Source organism: Harpegnathos saltator, unplaced genomic scaffold (assembly GCF_003227715.2).
Source record: "Harpegnathos saltator strain DR-91 unplaced genomic scaffold, Hsal_v8.6 scaffold220, whole genome shotgun sequence".
NCBI classification, from domain to species: domain Eukaryota; kingdom Metazoa; phylum Arthropoda; class Insecta; order Hymenoptera; family Formicidae; genus Harpegnathos; species Harpegnathos saltator.
The window spans coordinates 453977-480999 of NW_020230007.1; the positions used below are offsets into that span (position 1 = coordinate 453977).

Sequence of the window (27023 nt, forward strand, 5' to 3'; positions counted from 1 at the left end):
GAAAGTTTTTCCGTTGTAAAGCGACGGTAAAGCAGTGACCTTGGTCTGACCTTGTTCCAAGCCCTTGTTTGTCTGAAACATCCTCGGGAAATGCATTTTTCCGAGATACTTCAAGCGGGCGTTCCAAACGGGTCAACCTGTGTATCGATCGGTCGGTGTGTTTCGGTTGGATTGACAATATTCGGACTCTAATTATTAATTTCATCGAGCGATTAAATTATTCATGGCTGTGTATATACGACGATTGATTAATCTTGATTGTTGGTTTGCCCATTGTTCGAGTCAACAAAGTTCTTCGGATCGACTAATGTTCGACCCTGCGGTCAGCTGAGAGAGAAGGAGAGATTTTCAAAGTGGAAGTGCCCGCGCGATATTTTTAAATCGCGCCGCGGAGCACCGGACGACCGGCGATTCCGGCGCCGCAAATTAGCGTTCTCCCGGCGGACTTCGTCCTTCTTCCTTCTCCTCTCTCTTCTGCGCTTTGTCGAAGCATAAATTATGTCGACGACGAGCGAGCGAGCGAACGAACGAACGAACGAACGAACGATGGCAGGGTTAAATTGCTGCGAGGATCCCGTGACTGCCGTCGTCATGGCGAGTGATAATCGCCGCACGCGCACGCTTTCACTCCGTCTCCCGCGACGATATTAATAACGATGTCCCTTAAAGCGATAGTTTGTTTCAGCGTTGGTAATTTAACGGCGGCTTTTTTTTTTTTTTTTGGAAAAATAACTCGCTCTCGCGAACGTTCGTAGCGGCCGGGGGCGGCAATGCTTTCTTTTCTATTCTTTAGAAAAATGTTGGATTTTTTCGTAATACTACCGTCGACGTGCCAGCAGCATCAGCGATATTTTGGTTTTGAAACCGCGATCTGTTTTCCTCCCTCTTGGATGAATTTTGCGAGCGACCTCGGATCGTCGGAAAGAAAAAAATCAGTCGGTCCTCCCAGCCGGGAATATAATAATTTGTTCGTCGGACGAGCGATCTGTGTACAAATCGACGTCGATTACGAGCGCTCTTGGTTGAAGCGACAAGATGTCGTTCCAAGCCGCGAATCGCGTCTTATCGACGGCTATCAAAACGCCAGCGCGTACGCATTGTTTTTCCGCGGCTTTCTGGCGCGCGACCAAAAGCCCCCGATATTAGAACCTCCATCGCGTTGTTAGTCTCCACAAAGGACAAAGCGGCCATATGTCGAGCGGGGGACGGCAGCTAGGCTGCCTCTCCGCCATTCGCGCCCGCCGCGGTCGGTATCGATTATTAGCGTGCGCGAAACTTTTTCAATTATTTCGCGCGCGCCTCGCCTCTCAAGTCGCTCGTGTGCCGATGTGGTGTGCGTGGGTGCGCGTGCAGACGTATACATAGATATCGCGGAAGTCATCGAGCGCGTCATTGTACGTTCGAGCGCGTCCGCGATTCCAAGTTGTAAACGCGCTCGCGCGACGAATTGGACGCGGCGAGAGAGCCGGGTCGTCGACCCGCCGCAGGAATTAAAGGCGAGAAATTATTCATTGCTATGACTAACGTGAAGATCGATAGCGCAACTCGCGCTGAGCGAACTGCTAACGCCACGTAGACGACGATCGCGCTCGACTGACTGACGCAGCATCTATCTATCTATCAAGCGGCCGCGATATGGGAACATCGATACTTTATCGGACGCGCGCGCGGCGGAACTTTTTCACCTGTCGTGCAATCCGCTGGCTTTGTAAATAGTCGCTCGCGCGCGTTGTTGCTCTTCTTACTTCTTACGCATCGTGCGAGGTTCGGGCTCGGCGAAGGAAAAACGGCAGTTTATACGGCAGTCCCTGACTTCTGAGAGAACTCTGTAAGTTTCCTCGGATATTAACGAGCAACAGAGAGTCTCGAGGTGTAACCTTGAGATTGGTTACTTGAGATTGGTCTCTCGATGCGGCGGATGGTTGCTCAACTTCGTTGTGCTTGATTAAAGGAGTCATTTGTTTAACCCCTTCCGTGGTAGAGCAAAATTCAGTAAAATGCACTGAAACCGCCCCACAAAAAATGACGGGGCGGATTTTTTCAATAATTTGTATGCTTCAGTTTTTTTGGTCGCTGAAGCCGAATTTGAGGTCAGAATATAGAAATTCAAAATGGCGGATCGAATATGGCGACTAAAATGTTTGGAAATGCTTAATATTATAAATAAAAGTAATTGGTCATTTCTCAAGGCACTAAATTAACGATTTTTATATAAAATCGCTCTTAACGCTCTTGCTGCTCTCGCTGCGAACTGACTCGTTCGCTGCTCGCTCTTCGTCGTACATCCTCTGTTTTTTGGTACTACCGAACACTCGGATTCCTTTAGGCGGTCAAACGACGCCGATCCCTCCATCGGACGCCGCGGTCTCTCCTCAGTTTCTCCCTCTCACCCTTTCTCACTCTCACACATTCCGTGTGTGAGAAAAAAAATTTACAATTTTCCGACATTTCAATTTGATTATAGTTTCTTTTTCATTAACAAATTATAAAAAACTAAGTTGAAATTCGTAATCAGCGACCCAAAAAATACTTGATACAAATTCTACAACAATAGTTATCACACTGAAAATTCAATACAACGCGAAAATGATCTGGACGCACCGGTGCGTCCGTGCCACGGATGGGGTTAAGAACGATTCAACAGTTCGTCATTTTTCAATAATTCACGTCGAGTCTCCCGAACGTCACGCCGAAGCTTGGGAAAAAAAGGACTCGTTTGAAAATTATTAAAAGTTCGTCCGGACGGGTTTCGTTGTTGGTGTCGACCGCGCTGAAGCAGTTCCCTTTGGAGATGGTTATTTAACGCAAGACACCGGTCGTAAGGTTTCCACCGTAAGGAGGATGCCGCCGTGTACATCTCCTGCGAGCAGGACTAGTCGAGTCGGAATCGTTCACGGTGAGGGAAGACCGAAGGGACCACCGGGCGAGCGCAAGCAACTCCCTCGCGGTCGTTAAGGCGAATTTACGCGGCTCACGCTCGATCATCGCGTCGTGGATGAATCTCCCGGCGGAATGCATTCGATTGGGCGAACGCGCGAGTTCCCGTTTCGACGTAGCAGACAAATGCCGACACGAGCTGACAAAGCTCCGCGCGACGTCTATTTGTCTAACATCTCCGTTCTCCGCGTAATTTCCTTCCGGGACATTTCGGATGAGAAACGCGACTTTCCAGCGCCGTCGATTTGCCGCGAAAGGGAAGATCCTTTCCGCTTGATCCCTCGAGGGTGCACTCGCTGTTACGTGAAAGAGTGCGCTTCGACGAGGCGAAGTTTGAGAATAGAAATGAACGAAGAACTTGGATCTGCTTTCCTTTTTACTTCGACGGGGAGACCTCACGCTCTATTTCGGGGCCGGGTCGAGTCGGTTTATGCGAAGTGCGTGCGAAAGTATCGTATATTTGGAATTCTCCCCCGATCAGCGGGGATGATTATTTTCGCGGAAACTCGCTCGCCCGATAATTCGCTCTGGACGCTTCGGCCGCGGACGCGCTTCATTCGGAACGATCGTGCGATCTCTGAACCGTGCAAATTCGCCTTCACCTCGCGTCTTCTTCCATCGTACTCCTCCATCCATCCATTCCAGCCATCCCCCCTTCCTAGCGCGGAGCCCCTCTCTCTCTCCCCCTCTCTCTCTCTCTCTCTCTCTCTCTCTCTCTCTCTCTCTCTCTCTCTCTCTCTCTCGACGCGGATCCTACCATCCGTGAGAAAGTCAAACAAACTTGGCGAATGCCAAGACCTATTCCGCGAGTCGATCCGACAGGGCTGCAGATCGATCGTGACCTTCGACTTTCTTGCCGGGGAAAAGTAATCCGACGGGCATGCAACGAGCTGTGTGTTACGTAAGGCGGCGACTCTTATTCCGCTTTACGTCACATCCGAGCGGATCCGGCACGCGCGACGCGAGTATTTGTCCGAGTCTCTCGCGAGATGGTTCGCGCTGCGAGAGGAGCGCCGCGAGGATTTCCGTCTGTTATCGAGAGGCAACGCGTTGAATGTCGCGCGAGGGGAAGGCCGTCGAGGAAGAAAGAGGAAAAATACGTTTGTCGTCGAAAGTAGCTGTAATGTGTCATGCGATCGATCGTGTCCTTTCTTCTTCGGTATCACCAACGTGACGTCACACACGTACGCAAGAAAAAGAAGAATTGATTGAATCAACGGAGGGAACGGAATTTCCAATTGTTGAGGAGCTAAATTTGGTTCGCGAGAGCAGAATATTCCTTCGGTCCGGACGCGCTTCAGTTCGACTTTATCGTTCTTTATCGCCGTCGATGTTTCTCCCCGCGCACGATCAGCGCGTCGAATGTCGTGCCGCTGGCACTACCACGCCTCGTCAAAAATAACGTGCAAAGTGTAATTAATAACATTTGGAAAGTCGGTCATGGGACCGACAGAGAGCGAGCGAAACGAGGTAGAAAGCTACACACACGCCTGGAATCACATTTATCCGCTGTATCGTTCGCTATTCGATCCCGTTCAGTCGAGCTTTTGTGCAATCGGCGGAAATCCCCACGCGGCGCGGCCGGTCCGCGCGCTAATCAAAGCCGTTAATGCGTTATCTTGATGATGTATGATATATCCTGTCCTCGTGTGCAAAAGCGAAGCGCATGAGATCAAGCGACGCATATTTAAGATCGGGCAACTCAATTGGCACTTTTCTCCAAGTCGAGTACACGCTACTTCTACTAAGTGCACGAGTTCGCGTTTAACCTTTTAACGCCCGACTTTTTTTACAAGTGGTTTAAGAATGAAATTTGAGTTTCTTTGAACTGAGACTATAAGTAGTGATAACCAAAGAAAATATCTAAATTTTATATCTACGAAAAACTTCTGAATAAATGAGTACATGAAGTTTCCGCTTTTCGTTTGTTCGTTTCGTTAGTTTGGTCTTTTTTATCGTCTTTTTTTATGGTCTTTTTTATTCATTGGTAAATATGACTTGGATCCTAAAAGTATATACGAAATGAGCAAACTATGCAGAGAAAAATGAAGAGTAATCTTATAAACGACATAACTCTGATAGTCAGATATTGATATTTTTGAGCTGAAACTTTACTATATTTGTGAGTGAAGTTTATCATTCAGAGCGTCAAACTTACTATTTCAGAAGAATATCTTATAGATCACCATTTAAATAGTCAATCGTCCTTTCAATTTTCGCCGCATAAAAAACTGTAGGCATCACGAAAATAGCTTGATTTCTTGATTTTCGAGTCCACCATATTGGATTCGCCATTTTGAATTTCTGTATTCTTTTAATTTCACATTTTGCATCTGAGGAAGCTTCCAAATGTGTAAAATTCTAACAGATACCAATCTATTCATTTATAGTGCACTTCTAGATGTCAATAACAATGCTAACTATGCCTACTTGGAATTTGACAAAACATGTTATTATTAAAACTGAGCTAAAAACAGACTAAACCGAATCTACATACAAGCTATACCATTTTTTTAGAAGAAGAATTCACCTTTACAGTGCAAGTGCAAAGAAAACGAAAATATCTCCTTTTTTGACTAAATTATGGATTCTTAAATCTGCGTTTCTAATAACTATAATTACTAGTAGGCGTTAAAGACTTAAGGTACTCGCGCTTGCTTTTCTTTTATTAACTCTTCCCGCGATGGTTACCGAGAGAGAGAGAGAGAGAGAGAGAGAGAGAGAGAGAGAGAGAGAGAGAGAGAGAGAAGAGAGAGATAGAGAGCGCGAGCGGGACCAGCAATCGGAGAAAAAGAGAAAAAGAGAGGGAGAGGGGGTGACATCAAAGGACATACGTGATATATTTATTGGTGCGCGGCGTTTGCGCACAAAAATGCACCGAGAGCGAGCGAGCGAACGAACGAAAGTTTCCAATGGACACTCACTTTTCCCAGCAGGTCGTCTCGGTCGACGAGCTGCAGTTAATGGAAATCGCTTTTAGCGATAAACGTCCATTACAATGGCAGTCTTCTATCGGTCGAAGTCGAGGGGAAAGTGAAAACGCGGGCGTGGGAGGGGGAAGACGAGACACACACACACACACACACACACACACAGAGAGACGCGATCGCGTGTAAACAGGAGCAAAAGATCCGTCCCATCGGTAAACAGCGAGCGCGATTATCGGGCGTAAAAGACTGCGCTAATGAATGCGCTCGAATTAGTATCCCGCGAGCGAGCGAGCAGAGTGCGGTCGTCCGCCTCGTTAGAGGCGGAACGGCCGTCTTATTAATCGTAATCGCAGGTATCCGCCGCTAATGCCGGTGATAATATAATACGATAAAATAATAACGATAATCGGCCTGCAATATACGTTGCGTAACGAACGTAACGGGCGCTCGTGCGCGCTCGTCGCACATATTTTCAACAATGGACATTAATTAGCCCAGATGCGCTCATAGCCGTCTGACGATACCCGCGAGGTGTATCCCGCCGAGCCATCGGCCGCGCGCACGCCGCAACATCCTCCGCATTGTTTCCCTGCGCGCTGCGTCGTTACGTCGCTCCGTCCTGCCGTACAGTTTTATTGTCCCTCCCCTCCCGCCGCCGTCACCGCGGCCGTCGCGTGGCATAACGACCTACGTACCCGCGGCGAAATCGCGTTTACTGTCGTCCGTTACGGCCGAACCGCGTCGGGAAAACGCGCCTGTCCGTCCGTCCGTCTATTTAGCGGCTTTTATTTCCGGACCGAACGAGATTGAAAGCCCGGCGAGCAGAACGCCGAAGAAAATAATAGATCGGGGACGCGGGTAATGCGAGGGAGAGGGAGGAGCAGCCAGAGAGAGAGAGAGAGAGAGAGACAAGGCTCGCGTAACGCGCTGCGCGAGAGCATCTCGCCGTCATCGACGTTTTCTTTGTTCGCGTTTTACAAGGCGAACAATATTGAAGAACCGCCGAACTCCCCGCATTTAGCCGGGGATCGTATTATTCCCGGCATCCGGCGCTGCGAACGATATCTCGCGTCGGATATTTATCTTGCTCCCTGTCTCTTTCTCGCTCTCGCTCTCGCTCGCTCTTTCTCACGACCGCGGCTTCTGGCGTAATTAGACGCCGAGGAAGCGGCGTTTTCGCACATCTCGCGCAGCCGGCCGCCTCCCTCGAGAAAGAGTCGAGCAATTTTCAAGCTAATGTTTCAATCTTCGACATTAAATATTCGGGACTAGGGAGGGGTATTTATTAATCGTCTTGAGAATCGCAACGATGAAATTTGGGAGTCTTACGAAGAGTTTTGCTCGTTAGTCGACTGACGATTGTTGAATCGCTTTCGGCTGCAACGAGTGTCGTTGCTTGCCGGCGACAGTCGTCGACAGTGATTCCCGTTAACGAGAATTTGAGGGAGATTGATGAAATCGAGACGACGCGTCAAGTTTTTAAGTTTACGCGAAGAGAGAGAAGAACGAGGTCGCCATCGTTGTCGTCGTCGTCGTCGTCGTCGTCGTCGTCGTCGTCGTCGTCGTCGTCGTCGTCGTCGTCGTCGTCGTCGTCGTCGTCGTCGTCGTCGTCGTCGCGCAGCAACCGGCGCGAAATTCGATTCTTCCGGCCCCCCACTCCCTCCTCACCTGTTAATCGCGAATCTGTAAAACTCTTCTTGATAAAACACGCACGCGAGCGATGAAGTTTTTACCAGCGGTGTTATTACGCGATTTTACGGCGCGACTAACGCGAATATCAAGATTGCGATGTGCATGCGAGGCAATCTCTCCCTCTCTCTCTCTCTCTCCCTCTCTCTCTCTCTCTCTCTCTCTGCTTCTCTCTTTCTCCATCTCTCTGTTTCTCTCTTTCTCTCTCCCGCTTCCTCTCGAGCGGACAATTGCACCTCGTAAATAGACACCGAGCGCAATTAACAGTTTATATCCGCGCGATGATTTAATCGCGCTCTGTGGGGAAACGCTATTCGCTCGGCCGCGATTTCAAATCGCCGACCGTTCAAATCCGTGCGTTAACCTGTTTGCATCGCCGAGAGATTTCAGAAATATTCCCATATAGCTGAATCATTTTTTTCTTTTTTTTTTTATCTCCGTGAAATATGCGAAACACGTGCTTTGCGCGATTCGATCCGCGCGCAATTTCGCTGTAAAAAATCCGCTCCGATATGGCCAGGCGATGCTTATGAACACACGTTCGCTTCTCCGGGTTGTAAACGGGTTGAAACGCGCTCAGTTTTCGCGCCGCGAACCAACGCACTCCACGAGGCGGAATCGTCGTCATTTCGCGCAGCCGTCGTGCAAGGATAATCTCTCGAAATACCTCGGCGATACGGATAATGGCATCGACGCCTGCGATCGCCCACGGTCGCGGATGAATCACGCTTATGAGCGCGCTGACAGGTGCACGGCGATGGTCTCGCGTGTGATCGATACCTACTCATCCGCGGATCCTCGCGGAGGAAAGATTGATTGCGACACCGTGAGAAGATCGAGCGACGCGATAGCCGCCGCTAGACGAGAGTCCGGGAAAAGTTTCCTCCGACCGATCCGGCTGCGCTCAGTATCCTTTTGCGTTGCTGACGCTTCGTCACGATGTCACCGCTGAGACGAAATGTTGCTCCCGTGTTAAAGCTGCAAATTCCCTCCAACTCGAAGGTTATACACGCGTAACGCGGTGCTCTTGAGATCGGGGAAAATTTCAGTGCGCGAATGCGCACACGGCACGGGCAGAAGAATCTCTTCTCGTGTCTCGGGTGTGCCGAATTGGTAGAAAATCCAACGATTCCAACACGAGTCCCTGAAGGACGATCAATCGGCGGTGAGTGATCATTTGCATCATCAACGTGGAACGATCATCAGCGTGTCATTTCTCGCGTAACTCGCGCTCGGCTCTTACAGGCCTCCGTAACGGAATTTCTCTCGCGGATGAGACTCACTCGCGTGCATCGACGCGAAGTTATAATATACTCAGAATTAACAATCCTGGCGGGGGACGTCGAGCGATGTTTTCCTCTCATCGGTTGGATTCGCGTGCACTCGCGCGCCGATACGGGCGATATTAAAGGAACAAGGAAAAACGATCAGAATCGACTCCCCCCCTCCCCCGACCACCACGGGGTGAATCCCTCGTCGAGTGTTGACTTTGCGGATTACCCTCGTAGAAAATCGCCGCAACGTCGGCGGCGGCCAACTAAAAATATCTCTTTCATTCATAAATTCATTACGCTCTCACCGTCTCGGCGGCCTCCAACGCGCGCTACAAAATAAACTCGGCGCGCGACGTCGAGCGAAGTGCATTCGCGTAAAAATAGCGCGCGCGCAACGGCAGCCGCTCGGCTCGCGCTCTCAGGTGTTACGTCAACGTGTCACCCCGGGCGATTTTGTCATTAGCTCTTTTTTTTTTTCTATTGTCAGTGGCGATTGCGATACCTCCGTTCTCGGGGAACGGGGGCGGGGGTAGAATATCCCGAGCAAAAAATTGTTAGGGCCATCCTCATGAAGTATAAGGCCTCGATAAGGCTGAAAGTAGGATGTCTTAAAAAGGGATGCCTGATTATTACCACATCAGGCCCCAGGCCGGATCTTTTAGGGATACCTTAGATTTCCCTCTGATAAGGAAAACTGATGAAGGGCTTAGAAGGATTATTTAGGGATGCTTTGGATATAAAATCAAGTTTTGTTATAGAACCATTAATAAGATCTGAAGCGTGTAATAAAATTATCATAGTTTAGTATTGTTTTAGGTACGCTCTATCTGGTTCTTTAAAAAATATTTTAATTATGCCGCAATTAAGAACAAATTTTATTAATTTTATTAGTTACCATATTCATTATTAGTCTCTTCCAAGGATCTTTCTAGTATTGCCTTCGTTTTGAAATGCAGCAAACTTTAATAAAAACAGCAGCAGGATTTTTGTGTGTAAAGAATACTATAAAGTATGTTATATTTTTAAAATAAAAAATTCTTGTACATCAACAAGGTTATAAAGAAATAAAGAAATTATAGTCTAAATTTTTTGGAATGGAAACAACGAATATTTTTACCCAGGCAATAATACAAATATTTTCTTATAAAGCCCTATTAATATTGCCCGATTAATAAGGACCCGTTAAGCTATTTGCTACACATCTTCTAGGACCCTTGTCTCTTTATCCCTACTAGAGCCCGATTAATGTTAGAAAAAAGAATAATCAGGTCTTTACCAGAGCCCTATTAATTTTTCCACTCGGGACCTTGCTCGGGACGCGCACTAAGCTCCGATAAATGATCGGCTGCCAAAGCTCCGTCGGCCCGTTCGATCGTCCCCGTCGCGTTTGCATGTAACGCGACGCGATATTTCATGCAGCTCGAGTAACGTATTGTGACCGGCTGACGATTGGCGGTCGTAATATATTCGCACGCATTGTAAAAAAAGAAAGATCGTTGAAACAACATGGGGTCCAGAGTCAGACAAACTCGGTATTATTGTTGTATACCGGCGAACCCCGGTAGGTCCCTCTTTCCCTCGGCAAGATTTTTGCGTCGTGTTTTTTCCTCTTGCAATCCTTTGTTTGTACGAGACCAACTCCAAATTCAGTTCGGCGAGAGGCACGAGAATGTTTGGCTGCCGAAATTTGGTATTTTCTTTTTTCACTGATTTCTTTCCAATGCAAACAGACGCGGATTGTGTTAGAAAGACCGAGATCAGTTTTGGCTAGTTTTAGTTCGAAGACTGGGCTTTGTGGAGGCTCGGTTTGCACACCCCAGCGTCTGCTCGCTGGGTTCGCTCGTTCGCGACGGATATAAAATTAGAATCGAATCAACGTCGCCTCATTATTGGTCTTTGTTGCTACGGCGTGCACGACTTGGCATTGCGCGCGAGACTGCTTCCGTTTCGTCTTCGCCCCGAGAGAGAAACAACGGTGTGCGTCGTCGTCGTCGACAACGTTCTCCACACGCTCGCGATTTACTCGCCGCCATAAATCACTCCCTCGTCAAAACTCATTACGATTATCCGCGATCGCGCGCCGCGAGTTGCTCGGCGACCGGGCGGAGAGGGGGGACGGCAGACATCTTCGGTGTTCGCGAAACGAAATCCGCGCGCTCCATTCTAATTCAAGCGGGCATTAATCATAGGGACATTATCGCGCCCACCGCATTACGTCGCTCCTGGTATCCAGATAGCGCGGCGCACACCAACTACGCGCAATTACAGCCGCAACGCGCATCGCGTTCTGTCTCAGCGATGTCAGCCGGCAAGGTGAGGGGTGAAAGCGGGGGTGATTGTCCATCACCTTTCCGCGGCCAGTCTGTCGAAAGACAACTAGATAGATAAATTTATTAGAGATTTCTGCTGGAGATATATTTATTTTATTTAAAGAGAGAGAGAGAGAGAGAGAGAGAGAGAGAGAGAGAGAGAGAGAGAGAAAGAGGGGCTGCGGGTAATGTTCTGTATAATGCGTCTTCGTGAATGCGACTTTTGATTAGCCTTGTAGTTATTTGAATTTACGTTTAATTATTTAATCGCAACGTCAGGATGCTTCATGTGGCGGAACGCGGGCGCGATTCACGAACAGCTCTCTGAGACTCTCATCGATTCCGCGAGGTTCGATGCTGCGTGAAATTGCCGTATCGGCGAATTACTCGAGCCTTCATTTGCGCGCCGTTAAATCCTGCTCTCGATTTCCGATTTCGAGTTCTGCCGGCGTAATAACACGTAAATATCGCGCGCACCGCGATCGCGTGATGTGTCGATATCAGGCGGGATTCATATATACATATATATATATATAACGCGGAACGCATGCACGCGCGCGCTGAAAATACGATGCAAAAGGCGCAAAACGAGATTTTCGAGGCTGCAGCGCGCGGCCGTCCGTCTATTTCCACCGTGCGCGCTGTAATTCGAGGCAGTTCTCTTCCGTCTCCCTCTACCCTCCCTCCACTTCTTTCTCTCTCTCTCTCTCTCTGTCTCTCTCTCTCTCTCTCTCTCCTCCTTGGTAATTCTAACTTTTGCGTTCATACCGTCTACCTCTTTCTTCCGCCCGTCTTTCCTCCGTCTATACCGTCTCTCCCTTTCATGGGGAATTATGCGGCGCGATGCGATCGAGGCGAGTTTTCACTTTCACACGATTTCTAGTCGAAGCGAAGTTCAACATGTTCATTGTGTTCGGCGCGATGCGCTCAAGGTGTATCCGCGCGTTCACAATGGATACCGCCAGTTTGCGGGATGACATACTTCCGGTTGCGAATGCATCACGTGCGCTCTCTCTCTCTCTCTCTCTCTCTCTCTCTTTTCTCTTCTGCGTTCTTTTCTGCGCGCAGCTGAAGGAGCGCGCGCGTTGGTCGAGTTCCAACTTTCTGCATTCGACGAGCTCCGCGTGCGCGTCGCGCGCCTGCGATATCAATTAAAACGGCGGCGGTGAGCGCGAGCGACGAGAGAATTTCGCCGACGTTTGAAACGCTCCGCGACAAAAATACACGACTCCCGTCGTGCTTCGATCAATAGGCAGGTACCGCTACTACGGCGAGGACGGCGAGGACGAGCACAGCATCCGACTTAATTCCGCTGCCGGCGCGACGGACGCGACCTACCTTCTCTCTCTTTCTCTCTCTCTCTCTCTCTCTCTCTCTCTCTCTCTCTCTCTCTCTCTCTCTCTCTCTCTCTCTCTCTCGGGCGGGGTCAATTTCGCGTGTTTCTCGAAGAACACCCGGTAGCTCGGGGATATTCGGTGGTGCGGCTCATTCGAACGATCAAAGACATTTCTGATTGCGAGTACAGTGCGAGGGAGATTTTTTATAAATAGTACGCGACGAAGACGACGAGCGTCGCGCGCGACGGCTTCCTTCCGTCGTCGGGCGTACCCACGATTAGCGACACATCGCCGTCGTCGTCGGCCGATGTCTATTTTCGCATGCCCCGCCGGTCGATACCGGGCTAGATCCAATTACCGGTTCGCCGTGGAATATTGCCTCTCGCACGTGGCCGCGTTTATCACGCACGGGCACGTCCGCGTTCACGTGGCGAACGGTCGCGGCGATCGTCCTCGCGAGATATCAAACGGTTAATTAGCACAATTAAACGGTGCGCAGCTAGTAAAATACATCAATAACCGCGCGATAGCGTTTATAGCCGCGGGGAGACTCGCTCGCTCGTGCCTCCGACGTATTTGTTGTCGCATCTTGTCTAATCGATCCGCGGAGGTGCGCGATAACGCTCCTTCGCGGTCGCGCTTTTCATTTCATTATTGCGTTCCGATCGGCGATATTTGCGCCACGACGTGGCGGGAGGGGGATACCTTTCCCATCGCTTGTGCATTGTATATGTGCGCGTACGCGCGCGCGCGCACACACACACACACACACACACACACACGCACGTAAGCACATTAACACGTATACACGCGACTCTTTGTACGTACGCCCTCGTGTTTCGCGCATTTTTTTACTCGTTCAAAGTGAAAGCGCGAGCGATATTTATCGACACTCGCGGGATCTAACGATATGTCCTCGTTTTTTTGCCCCCCCCTCTCTCTCTCTCTCTCTCGCCGTCTTTTTTTTCTCAAATTCCGCTGTCGCTCCGCTCCTCGTGCTTCTTTCCTCGCGCTCTTGCCCCGCCTCGCTCGCGAGCTGCAGATCGCGGCCGTTCCATTACTCGCGCTCGCGATAGAACGCGAAACGCGCATCACGGAAATAGATCGCCGCGGAATTCGCACGCGAAACGCGTCTTTATTCTTGCCTCGTCTACGTCTGCACGGTCTCGGTGTGTCCTGCTCTCGCGCGGAATGCGTTATTAAAAAAGATAAATAAGTTATCGCCGCATCGACATCACGTCGCAGTTTCAATGACGGCAGTGCTCGTTTCCCTCCCCGGCCCCGCCGCGCCCGTCGCGAGATCATACGTCAGAAATTGGATTTCGTATCGTCCCGTCGACGTAGCTTCGCGTTCCGAATGCGAAAGTCCGACATCGTCGTTCTCTCTCACTCTCTCCCTCTCTCTCTCTCTCTCTCTCTCTTTCTCCCCTGCGTCATTCCGTTCTTCTCACCTCTCGCCGCGCTATTATAGCGAGAGTTGTGTCGAGAGTGGTGGCGCGCGCGCAAGAGAGAGAGAGAGAGAGAGAGAGAGAAAGCACGAACAAAATTAGTATTCCTTTCGAGGATAGCTCGCAGGAGATGTATCCTTCGTCGATGCGCTGCTCCGGGCCTCGTCGACGAAGCTGCCGCCTTATTATACGCAAGATGCATTCCGAGCGTCCTTCGACGAGAGCGTCTTTTCCGGCCGTGCTCGTTATATTTTCGCGTGATTCGCATGGCACCGCGACGGAGAAGCGCAACGGCTGACGCGTCACGGGGGGCTGAATATAACTCGACACAGGATGAATTATCTCCGAATACCATATCACTCAATCAGAACGCGCTAAGGAGAAATGCCGTGTCCCCGTATAGCTTTCTGCGGCGGAGCTTCCCGTGATCTCGCCGCGTTCCCTCGATTGATAATTTGATAAGGACACCGGCGGGTGGGTGCTCATCGGCGACGTTCACTCATCGGGGTGAAGCCGCGCGCGGTCTATTTTCGCGTCCGTTCGTCGCTCGGTCGACGACACTTACAGGGTTCTCGAAAGAGAGAGAAAGAGTGACGTCGGTCGAGTGGAAAAAGAAAAGAAGAAAGAGAGAGAGAGAGAGAGAGAGAGAAACGGTCGCAGCGTTGAAGAGAAGGAAAGGAGCGAGCGAGAAGAACGCATTATTTTCGTCATCTGATGAAATTTATCGGGCGCCGTAGCAGAGGTCCCTCTCTCTCTCTCTCTCTCTCTCTCTCTCTCTCTCTCTTTCTCTCTCTTGTCGCCGAGGCTGCTGAGACCGCCGCGGCTTCGACGAAGCGGGCTAACGCAACGGCTGCTCCGCGACGAAATTATGCGAATGTCGTCAACGATATCCTGCGCGCAGCGTGGCTGCCGCGGTAATGAAGAAAAGGAAACACGCGAATTAATTGCGTTACCTGTAACTCTGTACGCTCTCGCGGTGTGTACGCGCGTATAAAATCCATTTTTATATTTTTAATTACAGCGAGCGCGCGAGAGCGTAGAAAGGGGGAAAGCGGGGGGAAGGGGGCAGACCGGCATGGCTGACTTTAATTTGAGTAAAGCGCCCGCGTCTGGTTTCCGCGCGCACGTTTTTCCGCGAATGGAAAAAGCGCCTTTTCTCTATCTCGTTAATGCACGTTACTTAATTACACATTTCTACCGGCCCTCCCCTCCCCTCCGGCTCTGCCCCCTCCTGCTCGTCGCGAGTCGCAGCGGCGGCGTTTCCTCCTCTCTGGTACTTAACACCCACGCCGATCGTGTCTCTTATGTAAGACATCGGGGAAAGGGGTGTCGCAGGGAAGCCCTGCTTCCCGATAATCGACGGAGAGAGAAAGCCCCTTGTTCTCACATACAATACACACACACACACACACACACACACACATGTTGATGCGCGCAATGCGGCACAGTGCCGACTTCCGCCGGCCTTGGTGGTGGTGGTGGTGCGATTTTCTCGGTAATCGCGTTACAACGCTCGGATAAGCCGCATTTCGTCGCGGCGACACCGAGATACGTGTACTTTGCGCGCGCGAACACACTTCGAGAAGGGCGGGGAAGAGGAGAGTAGGAGGAGGAATCCGGGATCCCTCGATTCCGCGCTTCAGCCGATTCCTCCGCGGGCGGGTCCGCGAGAAGCGCGCGGTAACCGTTATTTACGGTTATCCTCGCGCTCCGAGCAAGTAGGTTGGTCGAGCACGCGATACACCGTGCGCGCGAGAGAAAAAGAGAGAAGAGAGAAAGAAAGAAAGAAAGAGAGGAGGGTCTTGGGATCGACTCGTCGCCGTTTGCGCGTCTCGTGAAATCGATTTCCCGTGTTCTCTCTCTCGATCGAAGAAAGAAAGCCGCGTATGCATCGCCGCGACGACTACAGCGAGCTGTGATCCTGTGAGATACTGCTCTTGTGCCGGTGGTGGTAGTGTATGTGCCGACATGCGTTACATTAATTAATTGTGCGACGAGGTCGCAAGAATACCTGAGCGAGAAAAGGGTAGGTAGGTCCATCGCTAATATGCAGCCGGAAAGTAAATTAACCTTTCACACGGACGGAGGGCATCCAGTCGGAGATCCAGTCCGACTTCTCGCGGTATATGAACGCGTCGAGAGAAGCAAAATGTCCAAAGAACAACGAATATTTTTATCCGGTGAATGCGAATAACATATTTGCCAGTAGCGATCGATATAAATTTTTGCAATGGGGGAAACAATGTTCTTGGAGAAGGAAATTAAATATTGTTTCTTTTTTCAACCGTGGCTCTCTTCCGTAGGAAAGAGCAATTGTTTATTTCATTTTTCAAATCCAATTATCTACTTTTTTGAGTAAATATATCGGGGATGGATGTTTCCTCTTCGGTCTGTGAGATTCGTAAAATCGGCGCTGTTAAGGGGAGTTAAAAGCCTCTTTCTGGGGCACAAATCTTTTTGGGCGTTCTGACTGCAATCTATCTGCTTCCGGGGGGAACGTTTTATTATATTTATATTTTATTAATAAATATATCATATTTCATCGTTTCAAATCTCTACACGACAGATAATTTACTTCGAAGACGCGCGACTGAATGCACGCATGTCCGGTACACCATCAAACTGCAATAGTCGCGCCGGCGAAACGCGGAAGTTTCCCCCCTTCCCCCCTTTCTTTTTTACGCTGCTCTGACGTCGTCGACGACTTTCGTCGTGCGCAAGGACTTTTCCCGGCCGCGACTATTCTCCGCGGACGGTGCCGAATTCCCGGGATTTCACGCGATTTCCCGGAACCGGCGCGCGCCGCGCCGGTGGCGGTGCAACAACGCAGAGTTGAAATTTCGCCGCCATTCACCAGCGACGGAAACTCGCTCCGACGTGACATTTGCCGATTCGTTTGGCACGCAACAGCCCGTTGGTGACGCCGCTCGCTGATTACATTACGGATTACAAGGTCGCGCGCGTGGAGCCACCCTGCGGGAAGCCGTACCCACGCCCGTTGCACGCGCACGCCAAACGAGACGCGCGAAGTCGCCCTTTCCAGCTGGCAGAGCGCTTTCCCCATTTGCAAGCTCGCGACGCAACAGCTTTTCATCGAGTTGATGCGGCGAAATATGCGCGTTATTTTTTCGCGCGCCCGCGCGACGTGATACGTCATTTGGATTCGTTCCATCGCGTCCACCGACACCGCCGACTTGTTTTCTTTTCTCCCTTTCTCCTTCTCCATCGGGTTTCTTTAAGGGGACTGGAGGGTCAGATTGCTGAAAAATCGTGCTTGTTTTCGATATTTTGTGACGAACTGAATAAATGTGCAAGAATGAAAATTTTAGGTGTATTCATACATCATATGAAGAGTAGAAAAGTTTTGTTTATTAACAAATACTCGTATAAATATACGATATATATATCTGCTGAAATATACTCTCCTTTTTTTTTTGTTTTTTTCAAGTTTTCGTTTTTGCAGTAATATCTCGGCTCTCGATGGTCCGATCAGAGCGAATTTTAGCTCGTAGAAATCTTGAGGAGGCTTATCATTATCCGGTGAACCACTAGAAAAAAAGATCGAACAAAATTAACAAAATGGCAGCTATTATTAGGAAAAAATTCAAATTTTTCAGTTCTTTTACAGTAAAAAAATTAATATCTCGAAATGAAATATATTGACGGGGTTGTCCATGGCTCACCTGAGAGCCACATGAACAGATATTATTGCTTTAAAATTACACAATCGATACGAAGCTCGGTTTCGGAGAAATCACTGCAAAAAGTTGAACGATAAAATTTCGAGAGAAACGCGTTTAAAATTTAAGTGGACGTATATTTATACGAGTATTTGTCAATAAACCGAATTTTTCTACTCTTCATATGTTATGTAAATATATGTAAAATTTACATTCTTGCATATTTATTCAGTTCGTCACAAAATCATTATCAAAAACAAGCACGATTCTCCAGTAATCTGAGTCCAGTCCCCTCCAGTCCCCTCCAGTCCCCTTAATCCGTTTCCTATCGCGCGGCTTGCGTGCGCTCCGCGCTGTGAACTTCCCGTCCGGACGGAATATTGCCTTTGATACTTTCACCGTTCGATATAACGCATTATCGTACGCGTAATGTCCCGGCAGTTCCGATTTGCCGGCTCGGCGCAAGTTCCGTCGATTCATCGCCGCGTGCACGCGGCCGCAAAGCGGAGAGACATCCGGTAAAATTCCGACGTAGCGCGACAAAATTTCTCGATGTCGCACGCGCGCTGAGTCAGCGTTGCATTAGAAACGACGAGAGGCGGTATCGGGCGGCTTATTATACGATAACGTTGCCCGGCGTGTGGCGAAGCTCTCGAGCACGCATCGCTCGTCGCTTTATCGCCGCTTTTAACATGTGGCTTGCAACATTGCTGATTTCCACCGATTATTCCATTTACGCTCGGCTCGAGCGTGAATCACCAAGAGGATACCAAGAATACACGAGAAAAAAGCAACTCGCGATATATTCGCGTCAGCTCGTTTCATCGGCTACTGTCATTTGTACACATGTGGTTAAATGTGTTATACGCGGATTGTTATGTTTTACGCGTGAACGACGAACGGTGGGACGATATTACGCTCTCTAAATTTCTCAGAGCGGAATCTCACTGAAAACGAGTGGAAAAGTGGCGGTATTTCCGCTCGACGCGATAGCGAGGACCCGCGGAAGCACTGGAAACCGCAGGAGTGAATGTTTCGCTCGAGAGCTGACGAGAGAGAGAGAGAGAGAGAGAGAGAAAGAGAGAGAGAGAGAGAGAGAGAGAGAGAGAGAGAGAGAGAGCTTCGTCGGATTCTAACCCCATATGAATGAATGTTTCGGTCGATTAGAGCGAATATGTTAGCAGCGTGACGGCGAGGTGCGTCGCTCTTCAATTTCGAGCGAAAGCGAGTTCGCTCGCCGGCGCGATTGCGAGCGGGGAATTCACTCTCGGACGAACGCGAGTGACTCGCGGTGGTCCTCACTGGCGAGTGAGATTTCAGGAAAATTCCCAAGAAATTTCGAGAGCCAGCTGCGCGCCGGCGGTCGCCGCGTTAATAACACATCGCCGCTCCGTACTCGATCGTTTTTACGTGCTGGCTTCCCAATCATTTCGCCGCTGGATTATTTTCCGTCCCGCACCCTTGGTGCTGCTGCTCCAAACGATCGCGCGCGATTAATTCTCGATATTCGAAGGCATACGCACGAGCGCGCACGTGCCTCGGGAGAGAGAGAGAGAGAGAGAGAGCGCACCGCCGCCGTTTGTTTACACGTTCTGCCGACACAAGCCGAACGTGCCACGGCAATTAATAGAGATATTTATCCCATCGCTCAACGCGAGTCACGCCCACGCGCGACGGACGTTCGCAAGAAGCCTTCCGGGAACGTATACAAATTCGTGCGTAGGAACCTGTTGACTGTCTTTCTTTCTCTCTGCCTCTCTTTCTCTCTCCGGATCGGCAATCCTCTCGTCGCAAAAGTGCGTTCGCGCTGTTTATTCTCCCGCCGCAACTGTGAAAGAAGAAACCAGGAGCGGTGGGACGCGCGTGTGTATCGTCCGACGAATTTTCCAGCGACTGATTCATTCTCGGCGGTTATAAATCGCGGATATAATTTCATCCTCAACCGCGCCTCATCAGATACAAAGTGCGATCCGAAATATCGAGCGCGCTCTCTTTCCGCATTCTTCTCCGCAGTCGCGACGAGACGCAGCCACCAGCGATCGCATCGCCGCGAGTCCGTCGCCAACGCGCTTGTCGATCGTGACAGCTCGCCGAGGGCGCCCTGCTTCATCGTGTTTAAACCGTTTCGCACAAGCAAGTGCACGCACAATGCAATACAACGACGAGAGATGAACGAGAGGCGGGCGCGCGGTGTCGACGAGTTAACCGCGAGCGAGCGAGCGAGCGAGCGAGCGAGCGAACGGACGAGCGCGTCGCTCTTAGCCGGAGCGCGACATTGTGTGTCGCCCGAGCCGCCCTGCGACGTATCACGCAACGATGATTAATACGATGTCCGAGATAATTAACGTCCAGCGCAGTTATGATAGCGCGATATTCCGTACAGGCGCGTCTAATCAACGTTCATAAAATAAACCGCAAGGGGGACGGCCTTGTATGTAGGTCCTCGTCGCTGTTGCGCGCGCTGGAGCCTCGCCTGGGCTCGTCGAACTTTTCCCCTGGTGTTGCTGCGCTATTGCTGTTGCTGCTGCATTACGGGCGGAATTACACGCCGATGCACCGAAGCGCTGTTAATTTTTGTTTATTTTCCTACGGCTGCGCGCGCGTCCCCTCATCCCAATACGTTCTCTGCAACGATCTTTTTTTTCCGCAGCTCTCTCTCTCTCTCTCTCTCTGTGTGTGTGTCTCTCGTTTGCTCGCTCTCACCATTATTCTCTCTCTTCTTTTCGCTCTTTTTTTTCCTCTCTTTATCTCGAAGCGCTAATGAAAGCGCTTCGAGGGTAATTACAGGAAAAACGCGGACGGGCTTCCCGTTTAATAACGCGTCGGTGTGTATTTTATCGTAATTAGTGTAAATTAGGGTAAGTGAATTTATTAACGATCGATATATTACAGCGGGTTTTCGTTACCCCCCCCCCCCCATCCCTCCCCCCCGCCCACCGGTGCATTAATCATATAATCTCCCGGCGTTGCGCGCGCGCATAACCGCACCGCGCGTTAATTGGCAATTATTTCACGATAATGTTGTGCGGGATCAATAATGTTTGTCGAACATCGTTGATCCCGCTATTAAAACAAATAGGTGTGCGGTATGCAGACTAACACGCCAATTAACGTTGCGCCATTAAACCGCGCGAAGGGCGCGTGTGTAACAACGCACGTTGCAGACAAGTGGTGTAATTCGTAATCGGGGCTCCAATTAATTTCATGCCATTAGAATCGCGCGATATTTCTCTCTTTTCCATTACCTTTTTTTTTTTCTTCTCTTATCTTTCTTCCGTGGTGAGGGTGTGTTGTTACCGTGATCGCAAGTTCGCGTAATTTCATCCAGGTCGCCCAGCAGGGGATGAAGTCAAAGAAAGGGGGGGGAATTAGAGAGAGCGAGCGTATTCGCGATTCTTCTAGCGAGCCTCTCGATCTTCAAATCCCGCCTTTGATGATTCGGTGCCATTTTGCGCACCTCAACCGCACGGTTGCGTAATAATGATTCACACGCGCGATGACACCACGCGCGCGACGTCCTCGAGATGAGTGTCCCCTCGCGAGGAAGAAGAATCATCGTCTGCGTGTTACGGTAAACACACTTAGCGTACTCGCCGCTCCATCGGTCGCGCTGCCAACGCAACGGCGCTTCCGTTCGATTGAATCGGGTGACGTCTGCTCGCCGTGTCGTCTTGGAGGATCGCGGAAAGAGACGCGAGAGAGAGAGAGAGAGAGAGAGAGAGAGAGAGAGGTCTCTGCGAATTCAATCCCGAGGGCCGGAAGCGCCGTCCGACTGAAACATTCGATTCGATTCGCGTCTCGTTAATTCAACGATCTCTCTTCTCCGCTCGACTGAGGGAGATCGAAGCGAGCTTTGCGACTGACGGTAATCCTCCAGAGCGGGGAACGTGAAATATTTGCGCGCGACGACCAACGCGTCCGCCTCTCTCGCTCCCTGTCTCTTTATCGCGACTGCAAATCGTAAAGTCACTCGAAGCCGCGCGTCCGGCAAATAGGCGAGTTAGGGTTAACAGCTGCGCGAACGCAATTACGAATTAACGCCGCGAGGGCCTCCGCGGTTGGCGCGCGGTGCGTCGTTAGCTGAAAATTTTAACACGAGCTCGTAACAGGATCCGCACACATTATGCGCGACTGTAAACCGCATAATTAACAAAGAGTGGGCAGGGAGAGAGAGAGAGAGAGAGAGAGAGAGAGAGAGAGAGAGTGTGTGTGTGCGCGCTCGCGCTCGCGCTCCTTCGCTCTCTCATATCCGAGAGTCCCTTTGAGCCACGCGATACTTCGCCGCGAATCGTAATTGGGTCAGCCTGAGCACCTGTCGCGAGTCACTTAATCTTCAATTGCTCTCGAGTGTCAAAGGAAACCGGGTTAGTGTAGAAACAATGCGCGTCGCGATACATCAGATCGAAGCACCGACGGGTCGTGCTTTCGCGACGACTTTCGAGGACGACGACTCTCGCCGAGTCTGTCATCGCGCTGGGCAAGGAATGCTAAATGTATTCGTTTCGAGCACTCGACAGAGGAGGGTGGCTGCTTCGCCGACGGCCAGAGAGAGAGGGGGAGAGAGAGAGAGAGAGAGAGAGAGAGAGGAAACGGCAAACGAGAGAGTCCCTCTCGTTTTCATCTCAGTCAAGTCATCGCAGTCGCGAACTCGTGAGATCCTCACGCGATTATCTCGCGACTGTTTCGGAAGTCGCGATAGAATTTCGCGAAATTACCCGCGCGAGACGAACGCGAGACTGCGCGCGGAAGAACAGATTAGCAGCGGCGGCATGGGATTGGGATGGCAACAATGGCGCAGTTGAGTGTGTCTTTAAGATAAACAGCTGACTGTCGCTGAGAATGCCGAGACTCAATTTGTTGTTTATTCGAACTCTGGTGTTACAATCTTTGCAACCTGGCAGTGAACTCGCGGCTGCGTCTGCGACGGCCGGCAGACTTTCAGCAGCCGCAGCTTCCCAGCTGAGAATCGGCCGTCGAGATTCAGCTGATTCCAAGCGAAACTTTCAATCGGAGATATCTCTCACCCCCAATTCTAAATTCAAATCTGAGTGTCTCGCCCGAAGCAAGTTTCATGCAACGACCGTCAATACGATTGAAAGTTTGCCGAGGATTCGAAAAAAACAGGGACCATACTTACTTTACTTGGGACCCGCTCGAGATATCGAGATATCCCGGACGAATTTATATACGCATTCCAGTCGCTCATTCCGGCCAACTGACGGAACGGCCGGACATAACGAGCTTCGGCGCTGCGACGCTCTCGCCCGCGCGGAACTCGATCCGCGTCGGCTGTATCTCGTAATGACAAGGCGAGACTTCGTAATTGCTCCGAATAGATCGGCTTATCTCGTCACGCCGCGCACGTCGCTGCGCCCACCGTCGAACCCACCTCGTCGCGGGGGAGTCGGGAGAGAGACAGAGAGAGAGAGAGAGAGAGAGAGAGAGACTCGTTAACCCTTTAACGTCCGACTTTTTTATAACTGTTTTAAGAATAAAATTTAAGCTTTTCTGAACTGAGACTATAAGTAGTGATAACCAAAAAAAATATCAGAATTTTATATCTACGAAAAAACTATCTTTCCAAGCAGAAACTACTCCAAGAAGCGAAAAATACGGCTGATAGGTTAAATTTTTTTTTTTCAGTTTTAATAATTTTATATCATACCTAATGATGGAAAAATTCCTCGAAACATAAAACTCGTATTCAGAATTTGATCTTTTTATTTACCCGGAATGGAATATAATAAATGAGTACATGAAATTTCCGCTTTTCGTCTGTTGGTTTCGTTAGTTTGGTTTTTTTTTTATCGTTCGTTTTCTGTTTATTGGTAAATATGACTTGGATCCTAAAAGCATATATGAAATGAGCAAGCTATACAGAGAAAAATGAGAGAATCTTATCAACTACTTAACTCTGATAGCTTGATATTTTTGAGCTGAAACTTTACTATATTTGTGAGTGAAGTTTATGATTCAGAGCTTACTATTTCAGAAGAATATCTTATAGATCATCGTTTAGATAATCAATCATCCCTTCATTTTTCGCCGCATAAAAGACTACAAGTCACCAGGCTTCACGGAAATAGCTTGATTTCTTGATTTTCGAGTCCACCATTATTGGATTCACCATTTTGAATTTCTGTATTCTTTTAATTTCACATTTTGCATCTGAGAAAGCTTCCAAACTTTATAAAATTCTAACAGCTACCAATCTATTCATTTATAGTGCACTTCTAGATGTCAATAACAATGCTAACTATACCTACTTGTAATTTGACAAAACATGTTATCATTAAAACTGAGCTAAAAACAGACTAAACCGAATCTACATACTATATATTTTTTCTATATATTTTTTCTATATATTTTTATATTTATATATTTTTTTTACTATATAATATACTCTATATTATATTTTTTACTATATAATATACTATATAATATACTGTATACTATATATTTTTTCAATCTATATATTTTTTAGAAGAAGAATTCACCTTTACAGTGCAGATGCAAAGAAAACGAAAATATCTCCTCTCTCTCTCGACCAAGTTATGGGTTCTTAAATCTGCGTTTCTGGTAACTATAGTTACTAGTAGGCATTAAAGGGTTGAAAAAACCGCTCTTGAGCACTCTATTACGACAAGCGCGTCCTCACTTTTTCTCCACGACGCGGCGCTGCGCGGCGCGGCGCGGCGCGGCGCGACCTTCGAATATTAAACGCGATATTGCCTCGGGACAATTCGCTCATAATGCGCATTCGCGACACTCCGTCATCCTGCGCGGGTGTGTAAACTTCGCGTCGAAACTATTTATCCTCTCCGGCGGGAAGGTGCACGCGCGCGTGCCGCTTCGCGCTCCTTCGAGCTGACGAACGTTGCAACGTTCACTCCTGAGGTGCGGAGATTCAATTTTCTTCAACCGAAGCGCGTGTGAAGGGCTCGCTCGTCTCTCGGCGGGTTGATTTTTAATTTCACTGAATTTTTTCCAGCTCGTATCGCGTCATCACAGCCTCGGTGAGAGCAACCTCGTGCGCTGCTTTATTTTGCTACTGCTGCTGCTGCACAGAGAGAACGATTTAGTTGAATTTAACAGATGCTTATTTGAAATAGTCCAAATAAATTTTTTGATTGATCGAACGAAGTTTTGTTTGACGCAACAAAAATATTTTGCTGCAGCTTAGTTCCAACGAAATGTTTTTGTTGCGTCAAGCAAAATTTTGTTCGATCAATCAAAAAATTTATTTCGACTATTCCAAATAAGCATTTGTTAGATTCAACTAAATCGTTCTCTCTGTGTGCTACACTTTCGTCGGGATTTTAGGGAGGGAGATATCGGCGACGCCGGAAATGATAATTTGCAACGAGTTTCACGAATTTCTTTTTCTCTCGGGAGTTTGCGCGAGAGGGAGAAAATGCCAAATGAGCCGAGCACCGAGAACGCGTCGACGGTATCATCTTGGCGCAGAAATAGCCGGCAGCTCCTGGATGCTTTCGCTTAACGAGCTGTCAGGCGGTTTCGTAACGAGAAAAGAGAGCAAGATGAAGAGACGGAGAAAGAGAGTGTCGTTCACCTTTTCTAATTCGTCCAGGCGATATTTTCATTGGCAAGACGTGCGCGTCCACTAGACTAGTCGAGAGAACACACCGCGTCCGCGTCGACACGGCGACGTTTTAGTCTTTAATCAAGAGGGGGAGGGGGACTGGCGACATACAGCACACCGAGCGTGACCCGCTTTCGCTTGTTGCAGGGGTGCTGGAGATGGCGGCCACCGAGAGCACGATCCGATTTAGCGGCCACACGTTGGACAAGGCAACCAAGGCCAAGGTGAGGTCCGGATTTAGTTCCCGCTTAATTATTTCATTAAGATCGCGACCGCTCCGCTTGATACGCTACGCTCGTCGACCACCTGAGTGACAGGTGATTCGTGGTGCAGAAGAGGAATGCAGCGCGGCGTGCACGTAGTGATTATGACGGAATCGTGTCGATTAGCGCGACTTATTTCTAGAGGGAGCGGTCGAAGCGACCGGTTCCTGAAGAAGACGTGCGAGAACGTTTCTTGCGAAAACGCTTCCTTCAGCCTTCATGTTTGCCAATGTCCGTCAGAAATATAAATCGTTGTGTAAGGTGTTGCGTAATTTTTATAAAAAGTTACTAACCGACCGCTGTTGACCGACCGTTTGGTGATTCTGTAGGTTCGCGATTCGGCATAATTGACCGGCATAATTCACCGCCGACAAATGGGGCCAGATGACATTCTCTAGATTCAAAATTCTCTAGAGACCTGAATTACCAACCGATCATCGACACCGATGGATGATGAGGTTGATCCTGAATAAATTCCGCAGAGATTCGTCTTGCCAAAATTAAAAAAAAAATTTTTTCTCGAATCACCAGCCCCAAAAGAGGAGAAATTATCGTTAAACGCGAGAAACTTGTGAAATACTCATTATTCGACACTTATTTCTATCTAATATTCAGCGGATTGAAACTACGAAACCAATCAACAGACACCTCGAGATTTATCGATCTTGAGCCAGAAACCCATTAACCCAAAACTCATATGCCCAAGATACAAAAACATCAAATATAGATCCGTTAAGCACAAAACCAAGGGATTTTGAGTCTTAAGCCCATCAACCTAAGAATCTATCAATCCGAGAACTTTTCAGCTCGTGGATGCACGAAGCCGTATATATTAAGAGCCTCAAATATTCCAAGAACAACCCAATCTAGCCATAGCTCGAGAACCTAATAATACTCGACGTTGAATACTCAGCTATAAAACATTAAGTTCGAGCCTAAGAAATGCTGAATGCCAAATCTCGAATTCGATAACTCTTAATCTATAACTCTTAAATCTAACTCTTAATCTATAACTCTTAAATTCTAAGTTCTAGGATCTCGCATTTAGTATCCATAGGCTTGAGCCCACTGAGGTCGAACCTCCCCCCCCCCAAGACACTGTACTTTAACTTTTAAGACAAACCCTAAACCCATAAGCCCTGAACCGATAATTTTTTCAAAATTTCGGCTAGACAGATCTCTTTGAAATTTATTCAGGATCAAGCAAGCCCTCATCCATTGGTGTCGGTGATCGGTTGGAAATTCGGGTCCCTAGAGAATTTTGAACCAAAAAGTGTCATCTGGTCCCACAGAGAACGCCGTGAACGTTCACTCGCGAGATGAAGCGCCGAACGCGATTCTTGCATTGCCGATTCAAACTTCGAGCGGTGTTGCTTGAGAGCACCGAGAATTTACCATCACGTACACATTGCGCGCAATTATTATTTTTACGCAGATATTTCTCTACCCTTTGCTACAAAACCTGCTACAAAAACGCTATTGTAACTGCATGTCTGTCCGACAAGTGAGGATCAGCGGGGTAGAGAAGCTCTCGTATTTTAATTTCACCGCGA

General features: G+C 49.0%; 1 protein-coding gene across 5 annotated transcripts in view; it reads left to right on the top strand.

The window, feature by feature from the left end:
- The window catches only part of trc (Serine/threonine-protein kinase tricornered), a 144774-nt gene that overhangs the window by 109345 nt on the left and 8406 nt on the right, over positions 1-27023 (top strand). For all 5 annotated transcript variants that reach the window (XM_011142887.3, XM_019841907.2, XM_011142890.3 and 2 more), the window contains one exon: positions 25355-25431. In XM_011142887.3, the coding sequence (XP_011141189.1) occupies positions 25355-25431 (77 nt within the window). The remainder of the gene's footprint in view (positions 1-25354; positions 25432-27023) is intronic.